At 33.8% G+C, this 12699-nt stretch overlaps 1 protein-coding gene across 1 annotated transcript in view; it reads left to right on the top strand.

Annotated features, from left to right (window-relative positions):
* Positions 1-10822, top strand: part of CDC73 (cell division cycle 73) — a 136135-nt gene extending 125313 nt beyond the window's left edge. The window contains exons 16-17 of the mRNA XM_003820601.5: positions 588-729; positions 1536-10822. Of these exons, the coding sequence (XP_003820649.1) occupies positions 588-729; positions 1536-1572 (179 nt within the window). The 3' untranslated portion in view covers positions 1573-10822. The remainder of the gene's footprint in view (positions 1-587; positions 730-1535) is intronic.
* Positions 10823-12699: the final 1877 nt, after the last annotated feature.

Genomic DNA, 12699 nt, shown 5'->3' with positions numbered 1-12699 from the left:
CCCTAACCTTCATCAACCACCACACCCTGTTCAGTCAACAGCCATCAACATTGAGGCATAATCCTACACCAGCAAAAACAATTAGGACTTGCTAAAGGCTCAGATGATTGTTAGCATTTTTTAGCAAGAAAGTACATTTTAATTAGGGGATGTACATTGTTTTTTAGACATAATGCTATTGCACACGTAATATAGACTGTGATACAGTGTTAATGTAACTTTTATAATAATGCAATGAGGTACCAGGAAATATGCGTAACTCATTTTATTATGATACTTTATTGCGGTGGTCTGGAACTGAACCCACAATATCTCCAAGGTATGGTTGCACTCTTATGTTTCTGTGATAACGTACCAACCTTATAGTCTTTCTTACTGTCCTTCACTAGACTATATGCATTTTACCTTACCTTATTCCTCATTTTAGTGTCCAGTGGCTGGCGTGTATAAACCCTGAATATTTTTAAAGATAATATTTTAAAAGATCACTTTAGTTATAATACGGCTTCAGTTGGTGGAAGAAAGAAATTTTTTTCTTTTTTTTTATTTTGAGTAAAAATGATAACTTCTCTCCACCCTCTCTATAGTTAAAGCCTTCCATCTGAAGTATGATGAAGTTCGTCTGGATCCAAATGTTCAGAAATGGGATGTAACAGTATTAGAACTCAGCTATCACAAACGTCATTTGGATAGACCAGTGTTCTTACGGTTTTGGGAAACATTGGACAGGTAATTCCGATTCTAAAATATGCTTGTGTGTGTTTTATTGTAATTTTTCTGTCTCAGTTAAATTTTAAGTTCCATAGAGTTGTCAGTCTTATTCCCTAATTCCCTTCTTTCAACATTAACTTGATGCTTATCTTCAGTACATAATTAACAATTTTTTATTGTATAATTACTTTAGTTGGAGAGTTTAATATAGCCTGATAGAAGTAACACTAAACTGAGTCAGAAGACTTAGACTTTAGTCTTGGTTTTGTAATCTGTCTCTATCTGTGTGACCTTTTTGAACCTTATTTTCTATCCAAGGAACTTTGGATTAAGAGAACCCTGTGTTTTTTGCAAGTACTGAAAGATCTATGATTCTAGATTTATTTGTGTTACGGATGGTTCACAAAAGGAAATGATTTTTTAAAATTTATTTTAATTACTAGTATAGTGTTCATAAAGCCCTTTACACTAATAACAGTTTTGTAATCGGCAAATTTAAGAACAGCCTATGATCACAGTAAATACCACTGAATCGGTTCTCTTTGAGGTATGCTCCTTAAAATCTGTAACATTTTTGGTGCAAGTCTCTCATATCTGTGAAACATATATTATTTTAGCTAGAAGCTCTTAGATTATATTACTTAATAAGAGGAGTGTTATTTCTAGCTTATTCCAGAAGTCTTTATATTTCCAGTTTTCTAGAAAACAGCATTTTATTCTGTTGATTTTAAGTTTTAAGAAATGTCAACTTGTTTTTACATGCATTATTCTAAAAATTCTAAAATTCCTATAGTCATTATAACCTACCATAATATTTTTTTCAGGTACATGGTAAAGCATAAATCCCACTTGAGATTCTGAATTATTTGGCTCCTCCATTTCTGGAAATTGAGACTCAAGCTTTATGAATTTATCAAGAACTTAAAAATGAAGAAGGTCACAGATTGATCTTTTATAAGACCTTATTTGATGCTTTGTGCTTCAAGGAGATGATGCCTGTCATCCATATAAGCAAACTTTTTGGCTTACAACTATTTTTTTAATATTAGCCTTCTAGTCTGTAATGGAAATTGTATATTTTGATAGAAGTTTTTTCTCCATTGGTTAAATTAGCATTACTTAAAATTTGTTTCTTTAGAAAATAAATGCAGGTTATAAATGTGTGTATATTTAGAGATTATAAGGCTCTCTGAGCCATCTTCTGATTTTTCATTGCTCTATAATTCTTTTTACTGAAAATACTATGTTATGAATGGTATTAAATTTTAGTCTCTGGAACATCCAAAACCAAGCAAAGGGATGTGACTATTTTGAATGAATCAGAATGTCAACTTGTATGTACACTATATCTACACTTACTCATTATTTAAAAAGAATAATGAAAAATCTAGATCAATTCTTCAATTTGATTCAACTGTTCAGCCTTTTCAAGATTTCTTTATTTACAAATGATTACATTTAAATGAATGTACATTCTTCTCACTGACTTTGGTGATTTTGAAACCTAGAATGATGTGTTTCTATCTGTAATATCTTTCCATTTGAAAAAAATCTCAAAACACAGATTAAAACCACAATAGGCTGTAGTATTTTTTATTTTGGGAGCCAGAGTATGATTTGGGGGAAGAATATGTATCAGCCCTATTGCAGTATAACTTTAAGCTCCTTTTCTCTTTAGTCCACTTTTGATTCTAATTTTTATGGTATAGGATTTTGAATCTTCTATTTTAGGCTTGTCAGTCTTGGAGTTCTTATCTTCCATTATCCCTAAATATTGATAAACTCCCAGGCACCAAAGAAAACATTTGCTTAATTGTCTGAAAAGAAACAAGAGAAAAACACTGGTATTTTTATGTCTGTATTCAATATGGTATAAAATATAAAAACTATATTTTAACTTAGTGAAATATTTTACTATTTCTCTACTTCAGACAAAATGTTGCATCCAAGGTACATCAAGTGACCATTTGCCTTGAACCTTGATTTCACTTTGTTTTTTTTTTTCCTTAAAGGCAACTAGGAAGCTTTACTTTCCTAAAGTGTTTTTGCCATTGGAATTTTTGCTGATCACAGTCTTATGTCATTTTTTTCTCTGTTTTTATTCCTAGCAATTTTCTCCTAGGTTAACATATTTTTGGTGAATGTTTAGGCCTTCCATAGGTATTAAGCTGACATTATCTAGCTTCTTAATGAAATTTAACACTGTCACAAAAATGAGAAGTTATTATTTTTTAAGTGATCACATAGTTCATACCACTAGTAACTAGAAAAGATATTTATTCACATGATATTTACAAGGCTCTTCAGAAGGGAACAGTCAGCATTTTAAATTACTAGATTTTAGCATACTTACAAGGTTTGAACAGATTCTACCCCTATTTTCCTCCCTTTTTAGTGTCTTCTTTCCTTAAAGATAAAAGAAAACTCAAATTTGTTTACATTAGGCTTTCTTAGCATATAAATATATTTCCAAAATAAATTACATGTTGTGTAAACTTTCTCCATGATGAAATAGTCAAGGACCAGAATCTGTAATATTTTTATGTAAGATTACTTGTCAAGACTACTACAAATCAATATGAACTACCTTCCCATAAAGATTTTTGGTATTTGTACTTATTTATGAACTTTACTTGAGACAGAATATGGTTAAAATTAGGAACATCTACTTTGAATGAGGTTTATTTTTCTATTTTGAATTTGCCTTATCTATATTCAAAGGCTTATGGAAATACTGTAAAGGAACATTAGGAAAAGGACAAATATGCTATAACCATCTATCTTAAAATCAGACCCTTAGTATAAGCACCTCTTTTTCTTTTTCTCTTTGCCAATTTAGTCTCTTATTTAGGTCCATGTAATTAATTTCATTCCATTATTTTTTAGCTGTTTATTCTAAAAAACAAAAAATTTCAGCCACTCCCATTTATTCTCCCATGACATGGTCCTATATAGCAGTACTTAACACAGTGCCTTGCACATAGTAGGCATTCAGTAAATACTTACATGCATGAATGAATAATGTATTTTCAGTGTAACAAATTTATTATAAAAGTGTAGTTTGACTCTTCTTGGTCTTGGAGTTTGAGAGTACAGAATTACAGGGAATGAAGAGAGGTATAAGTAGATATTTTAATGGAAATGAAGTATAAATTAATAACTTGACTTACCCCTCCATAAGTTACTGCTAACTGGAGATACCCTTGTATGCCCAACCTGTAAAGGAAAAAGTTCTATTTCTATACTTATAGGACATTCTTCTCAGTCAAGGAACAGTAAGAAATATGTAGGTTTCAATCAGTTGCTCTCAACCCTGCTGCATTTTAGAATCATTTGGAGAGTTTTAAAAAATATCCATGCCTGAATCTTGATTCCCATTTTCATGTAATTTGAGACAAGACCTGGTCATCAGTATTTTTTTTAAAGTTCTCCAGGTAATTTGAATGTGCAGGAAGGATTCAGAATCACTGGTTTAATTTGTTATTGAAAACAGTACCAGTATTAAATGTGTTTCCTCTTCCTTCTTTTCTGTATGTATGTGTGGTTTTTGATTTTTTGTTGTTGTTGTTGTTTTGTGGCCACCCTTTGCACTAGACCATCCCTGTTATTGGTGGTATTGGCCTATATTCCCATTGACAAATGCAATTTTTAATTATTTATTTAATATAGGAGTATTTTACTGTTTAATATTTAAACAATGTTTAATGTATTTCATTATTAACTAGTATTATAGTTTGTTTTTTTCCCATGTCTCCATAACTTTTACTAACATTTGTTTTTAGCAGCACAACAGTAATCCATATAGAAACAACTAATTCATAATGAGGAAAATCTCATAATTTTTAAGGCAGAAAGAAGTATTAATTTTTGATCTGCCATGTAGAATGAGACAAATACAGTTTGCTTATGAAAGGAAAGTGGCATACTTTTAAATTGGTCTACACAGAAAAGTAAAACTAAACTATTCATTTAAATAAGATTCATTATCTAATAAATATTGAGGGAATATTTTTCCTAAATAAAAATTTTTCTGACTGCTAACAAAAATTAAAGTGATTACATTGTTCTTTTTTGGAGGGGTGGGGAGGAATATTTGTTGAACTAAAGTATATAAAATTTTTTGAGACTAGCAGTATATTTTATAATATTACAAATACAACAATTATTTATAAAAGCTAGTCAAATTAATGGCTTAGAAAGTAGCTGTAAACTTTGTGTTTTGAAATTGCTTGTTTAAATGCAAAATTATGAGTAAGATAAGTCTTTTTAAATTTTTTATTTTTAATTTTTTTGGAAGTTTATTAAAGCCCTTCATATACACATACTTTAAAAAAAAGATTCTTAATAAAGAAATTATTGGTTTGTCTGGTTAAAGTCCATATAGAATGCTGAGAAGTAATTTATAAAATAAGAACTATAGAAATTTGTTCTCAGCTGAAAAGTTGGCAGCTGCTCTGTTTCTTTAAAAAAGTACAACATGAAAATTTAATTACATTAGCCTTAATATTACTTGACTGAATTTCTACTATTTATTCACTTGTGTTTGAGATTCACCCAGCTATTCTAATGATAGAAATAAAAAGTGGAGAAATGACTAAAGTTGACTTAAGTTAAGGATTGGAGTGGGAATTTTGAAATGCCATGTCCTATATATTCTGGCATATTTGTTGGCACATTTGCAAGTATGTTGATCCCAGCATTGTTTATATCTGTTGGAATAATAACTAAGGAAAAATTGAAAATGTATAATAGATGTATAAAGATTTATATTTAGTTAGTATGTAATAGATAATACTTGCAGGTTTTTTATGTGTTTTGGGTTTCTGTGTATTATTTTAGGTAATCTTTATAAGGGCATCTTGGAAGTTATAAATATGTGCCATTTACTGAAAAGTGGTAGGCATTTTTATGAGTAAAGCTAATGAAATAAAACTAGTTTTATTGCCAAAATTCAAAAAGTGGGGTTCATGCTATGTCGAATTTAAGCAAATGATCTGTCTGAGGATTTTGTTTGCCATTGAATTCCATTTCTGTCCACTTTAAATTTACTAAAAGCTATTTAACCTGAGTTTGATTATAATGCTTCATAAGTAATGCAGTTCATGTACATAGAGATAAGCGCTGTAAGTGATTTTTTAACCACCAGTTGGTGCTGTTTCTCAAAGTGGTTCTTAATTAGAGTTTAAGTTTGGGTGCCATGTGAACTCATAAAATATTCTACTCATTCTTTTTGTTTTTCTTTGTTTTGTTTTCTTTGTTTTATTTTTCATTCTGTTTGTTTTTCTTTGTTTGTTTTTGAGATGGAGTCTCACTCTGTCACCCAGGCTGGAGTGCAGTGCTGCGATCTTGGCTCACTGCAGCCTCCACCTCCTGGGTTCATGCAGTTCTCCTGCCTCAGCCTCCCGAGTAGCTGGGATTATGGGTGCGCACCACCACACCTGGCTATATTTGTATTTTTTAGTGGAGACAGAGTTTCACCATGTTAGCCAGGCTGGTCTTGAACTCCTGACCTCAGGTGATCCACCTGCCTCGGCTTCCCAAAATGTTGGGATTACAGGCGTGAGCCACCATGCCTGGCCTGTTCTGCTCATTCTGATTCCAGTTTGGTGGGCTCTTAAATTTTAGGTTTAATTGTAAATAAAACATGTTGCCCTATTTTGTTTTAAGAGCACTAGGGACATTTCCATTCTCCCTTTGTCCTCAATCCCCCAAAAACATTCATACGAAGAAGTTAGAAGCTGTATTGTGGGCTGGAATGCTATCTTTACATGAAAAGATTATTGGGATTTGTCAGGCATGGTATTTCTCTGAGGAATAAATGAAATATAAATTTCACTTTGGAAACTAATGAGTTAAAACCATGTACAGTTTCTGTTAACAAGTTAAATAATGTATAGAATCATAGTTCGTAATGGTAGCAAGTTCATGCTCTGCTGAACTTACAGTTTGATTATGGTCAAATTTTCTATGTTATTATTATAGTAGAATTAAGAGTGTGTCCTGGTAAATTACATTACCTTCACAGTTTGAGCATTCTGATTTTAACATTTTGTAGTTTCAAAACAAACTGTACTCATATAATCAGAGCATTAACAGCAGCATCATGTCAGTGGTACCAATAATTGTGAATCTTCTGCAACAAAATTTCTTTAATGATGAGTTTAATGGGCTATATTCAAACCTAATTTTTATTCAATTCATAAGTGCCCACTAAATATGTATTTTATTTCTGCTGTTCTGTTCCTTTGATTATCTGCTTTTCAGTGAGCATCTCATAGCTAAAATAGATATAGCATGTGTTGTAAATGCTGTTGAATTTTTTTAAGGCTCAAAGGTGCTAGTATATAAATAACAGCACATTGCCAAATAAGCATTTTTTCTTTCATTTTCTAAAGTACTTTCATATTTACTCATGTAATGATCAGCATTTATGGTGAGTTGGAATAATTTTTCCTCTTTATTTTCTTAAATGACCCTAGAAAACAATGTAAAGTAGCTCTGAAGAAGGCTTTGTTGTTGAATCTGTCTCATAATTACTTGTGGATCCTTTGACACAGAATTATTTATAGTTTATAATTCACCCTCATGTAGAGAATGATGATTTCTATTACATAAGTAATGTAAATAGGGCTGAGACCATAGTGAAGCAGAAGACATTTGGGAGATACTTTTGATTACATTTGGATATTTTATTGGACTATGATTATTTTGCCAACAAAGTACAAGTCAAAACATCGGGTTGTACAACATATTCACTTTAATAAAATATAGTAATGGATACTCACAGAAGAACTGCCTTCATGGAGTTCACAATGTGAATACTCTAAGTGTAATGGCCATCTATTTCTCTCTTTTTAATAATACAAACATTTTTCTTTAAAATGGAATAGTTTGAAAGTGTTTATCAAGTCAGTGTAAATGGTTGGGGGGAGATCAAGTGAACTTCCTTGTGGCTCATTCAGTTGTTTTAGCACAATTAAGCATCACTAATGTTTTTAAAGGGCTTGACTATATCACAATTTTAAAATATTTATATTTTTAGATAATATATTTTTATTCCATAATGCACTACTGAGGACAAAAAGGAAGTGTAAGGGTCACTGATGATGAAATAAATTTGAGATGCATTAAAGTAGTTTAAGGCTAAAGCAGTTTGATGTAGGAATTTGAGGAGAAGAAGACTTCAGCTTAATGGGAAAATACTAATTTGGACAGCGTTATATGCTTCTGGGGTTGTCATGAATTTAAGAAAAGCTAGGCAAACCTAGTGTGATTTTTCTCCAGTGACATTTAGTTGCTTGATTTCAGGTATAGAGAATTGCAGTTAGATTTTTAAGCTATTTTGATGGCAGTAGAAGCAGGCCAGGGAGTTGGAGATATTTTCAAGGTAATAATTGTAGTACTGAAACATGGAATCTAAGCTGTTCAAGGAATACATGATAGAGGGAAGGTGGTGAATGGTGAGAAAGTGGTGCTGTCCTGTGAACTGATAACAGTGAAGTGAGCCTGAAAGATAGGGGGAGGTGGTCAGAGGATGGGATGTGTGAAGTCAAGACTTCAGAGGTGATCTGATATTGATGAGAAAAAGTCAAGACCTTGGAAGTAACTGAGATAGAGAGGGTGAGGTATTCATTAAAATGAGGAGTCAAGGATCTATGGGGCTGCAATTACTCGTGTAAGTGTTGAAATGAGAATGACAAGCATAGGAGTGAGGAGAAAGATGGCAACAAGGAGAAGGTAACCGGTGACTGGTTGGCATTAGCTTTACAGGATCCATGCTTTAAAAACTTTGATTAGATATTTAAAGATGAATATTTAAAGATGAAAATATAAAGATGAATTAATAAAATGTTAAAGGTATAGATCATTTCAGTGCCTTTCTCCAACATCCAAATTGTTAAAGAATTACATACTTGTCCCATTAGCCCAGATGACGAGGACTTTTACTAAGACACTATTGACAGCCTTCCCACCCTCTGAGTCTTGTTTTCTAAGTTTGCTCTCATGTGAGGCTAGTTCTTGTATTCTTTGCTACTTTTGTCGCTTAATGATACTGAAAGTGGTTAAAACCTTTGTTGGAAAATCTGAGCTATGCCCTCTAAGGTTTCATTAAGTGCTGGGGTCACTTGCCCCAGTTGCTGGGTCACTTCCCCCAGTTGTATGTGCAACTCATTACTAAGAGAGAATATCCTGAGCAGTTCCCAATGGTGGGTGGCTGGCTAAAAGGAATCCCTGGAGATTTTGGTGTGGTAGGAAAGGATTTTCATTCTTGAGGATTTTTCTTTGACTTTTCTATGGGCTGGCTGATTTCCTCAGTTTGCTTTGTTCTGGGTTTTAGGGGAGAATTCTTGGGAGGTTGAGAATTTTCTTTGCCTACAGTGAGATGGTTAGATGCTATTCTGAACTTTATCTAGATCTTACCCAAATCCATTTCCATGTTAGCAAGCATGAAGTTGTTTACCTTTTCTTTTTTGGCGATTGATGTTGAGTTTTTCGTTCTCACTCACTCCCTTGCCAGTTCCTTAGATGTTATGATCCAGCTATGATCCAGCTTTACACTTTCTTCACCCAGAAGTGACCTCACCTTTTCATGACAGAGGAAACAGAAGCCATGGACTTCTTAATGCTATATCTCACAAACCTGTATGCATGTAAGAATCTTTTATTTCCTCGTATTCCAGTGTTTTAAACATCCTGTCACCCATCAGGGACTTGTCCTTCATATGTATTTCTCCTACACCTTTCCTACTCTGTCATGCATTTTGCACTATTACTGTATCTCTTTCTTGTATTTTCATCTTGTCACCCTGTATTTATTTATTTTCCACCCACTTTTAAACTTAGTTACGTCTTTCATGGTAAACAGGTTCTAGGGAGATGGTTTGATTATGTATCTTAAATTCCCTCCCCTCAATCTCTGTTTCCATCTGCCAACTACCCTGTCTTGAATAGAGCAGCTGCTGTGAGCCCGGAGCCTTTGGGCAAATAAGAGTGTATACAGTCCCTTGATTTTACCAGAAGATGGGAAAGAGAGCTTGCTTTGATTTTCTTCCTGTAATCCAGATGAAGGTTTAGAGACGGGCAGCTATGAAGCCTTCAGCAAAGGTCTGAACGGAAAGAACCTTGCTTTCAAAGATAATGGATTTAGAGGAAAAGCGGTGCAGTTCATATGTATGGTACTAGGAAGACTAGCTTCAGAGTACCTGTTTGGTTGCTGCATGGTGGGCACAATTCCACATCTCCCTGTGAGGCTGGGGGAGGGGAAGTAAATAGCAAAAAAACAAAAAAGAGATTGGAAGAGATTTTCCTCCTGTCATCTGTGATGAGGAGTGGCAACTTGCTGGTTAGTAGATAATCAGCCTACAGAAGAGAGCTGCCTTCTATTGCTCACAAGTTTGTTTCCACTCAAGAGTATCCCACAGTTTGATTTATGCTAAATGGGGAGTGAGTGGACAAAGAAGAATATCTAAGGAAACCTAAAGAAAAATAGCATCTAGAGAGAACAGGAACACAGAAGAAATGGATGGTGAAAAAGAATTGCTGGTGGAGATGAATGACAACTTTAATTTTGAAAAAGCACCTGAGAAAATTCAGTCAGTATAAAATAAACTTTCTAGCAATTAAACTACATTAAAATGTGGTAGAAAAAGAGAGGCATGGCCACTATTGGGGACTAAATAGTGGCCTTGGATATCATGTAGAAGTAGTTATCTTTGGAAAAGTAAAAATCCAAAGACACGGAGATTTCAAAAATCAAAACACCTAGAAGACGAGTCTAAGATATTTAATGTGAGTAAGTGAAGAACCACAAGGAGAAAAAGGGAAACGATACAGGAGGGCACAATTACTAAATACTATAGGAAACTTTAGTTCGAAAGGGCTCTCACTCTAATAGGTTCCAAGCAACATGGGCGGGGTTGGAGTGTGGGGACACACCTAGGCAGATAAATTTCATTAAAAAATTTATTGTTACTTCCTGCAGTGACAAGTACTGTTTTAGTTGCTGGGAATACAGGGTGAACAAAGCAATGTTAGTTCCTTTATTGGGTGGAAGGAAGTAAATGAATAAATATGTCTCAGGTGGTAATAAGTAATACAAAAAAAAAATAAAGCATAGTAGAGTGACTAGGCTATGTTGGGATAAGGTAGTGGCAGGATTTACTATTTTATATGGATGGTCAGAGACATCTCAGATAAGACATTTGATCAGCAATTTGAAGTGAGGTATCTAGTGTGGTAAATATGTGGTGGTGGGGGGAGAGCAAGGGCAGGGGGAGCAGCATTCCAGATAGGGAACAGGAAGTTTAAGGCAGGCAGGAATATACCTGCCATTTAAAGGACCATTAAGGAATCCACTTGGCTAGTGTGGAGGGAGCAAGAAGAGTGAGCGATGAGGGCAGAGGCAGTAGTGAACAAGATTACGGAGCTTTGTAGATGAATGGAAGCCTTTTTGGCTTTAATTTGCTGATACATATGGGAAGCCATTTGAGGAGCTATAAGCAGAGGAGTGATATGTGATTTAAGAGTAATTGACTCAACCTTGTTGGTAGCAAAGGCAGAAGCTAGGACACCAGATCATTGGATATTGCAACAATATAGACAAGAAATGACACAGGCTTGGACCCGTGTGGTATCAGTGGAGTAAAACAAATGGTGAGATTCTGTAAATATTTTGAAAGTAGATGGATAGGATTACAATGTGTGAGATACAAATCAAAAACACTTCTTTTTTTTTTTCCCCCTCAGTAACAGGATGGAGTTTCTGTTTATACTGTGATGGGGAGGATTGTGTAAGGATCAGATTTTGCAGTGGTAGCAGCTGGAGGAATCAATTTAGTTTCGGAATGTTGAGTTTGAGATGCTATTAAACATGGAGGAGATATTCAAATTCTTGAATTTCAGGGTAAAAGGAGGAATTTACAAAGGAAAAAGAAAATGACATCTCTAGACTTTAGAATGCAACCAAGAATCCCTTTTTCAGGTAAGATCATTCATCTTGAGGATATGTAATGATCCAAATGATATATCTATATGTGTATAACCTCACATAAGGAAAATAACTTAAAAACTTTAAACAGACAGCAAATTATAACAAAGGCCTGTATTCTCTGATAGAGTGACTGGGTATTTATAACATAAGTGTTAAGTAATCTTCAAGCAGAAAAGATAATACATGGAAAAATCTCACACTAGTAACTATCAGTACTAAAGTAAGCTATCTTAGCAAAACTTAGAAGTGACAGCTGAGCCAGAGGAGTAGAGTGAGTGAAAGCATTCTAAATTTCACAACCCTAGTGACAACAAATGTTTGCCTTCATGGAAGAACAACATTTGTTCTTGCAACTAATCAGAACTTACATATTTTTAACAAGTAGCTTTCTAAAAGCCACTAAAGCCCTTTGGAATATTTTTTAAAACAACTTCTTTTGAGGTTATGGAGATTTTTAAATAGGTCAGGAAATTATTTCTAAGTTGTTATATTGTGAAGATAAAAAAGTTTTGGTAGGTAATATGTTTGCAGCCACAAAAGCACAAAATACAGTGTTTTTAATATTCAAGATGTTTCAAAATGTTCTTTACGTGGCACAAACTTTTTTCTAAAAGTATTCACAGACTTCTGGTCATCTGATTTTATAATTTTTATCCTTGTAATTTGGCAAAGAGCTAATACAGGTTTAGGAGAAGGGTTAACTCTGTCATTTCCTTGTTCCCATATGCTTGCGTTATTACTGTTATCTTTTAATCTATTTATTTTTTTTTTTTTCCTAGAAATCTTTTTGTGCCACTTTCCATTTTGTGTGGCATCTGTAAACTGTTATCTGTCATGGTATGCTGGATGCGAGGGGATAAGGCTTCACTGTCAGGTCTTGTTCTCCCCTCACCTTATATACAGATCAGATGAAGCCATCTGTACCCGTATATTAACTATTAATAAAGTTGAATTTAAATACAAATATGTATTTTAACTTCTTCTAGCATCCCACTGAA

Source organism: Pan paniscus, chromosome 1, assembly GCF_029289425.2.
Source record: "Pan paniscus chromosome 1, NHGRI_mPanPan1-v2.0_pri, whole genome shotgun sequence".
NCBI lineage: Eukaryota > Metazoa > Chordata > Mammalia > Primates > Hominidae > Pan > Pan paniscus.
The sequence above is the reverse complement of the archived record's forward strand: the minus strand, read 5'-3'. Positions and strand labels throughout refer to the sequence as shown.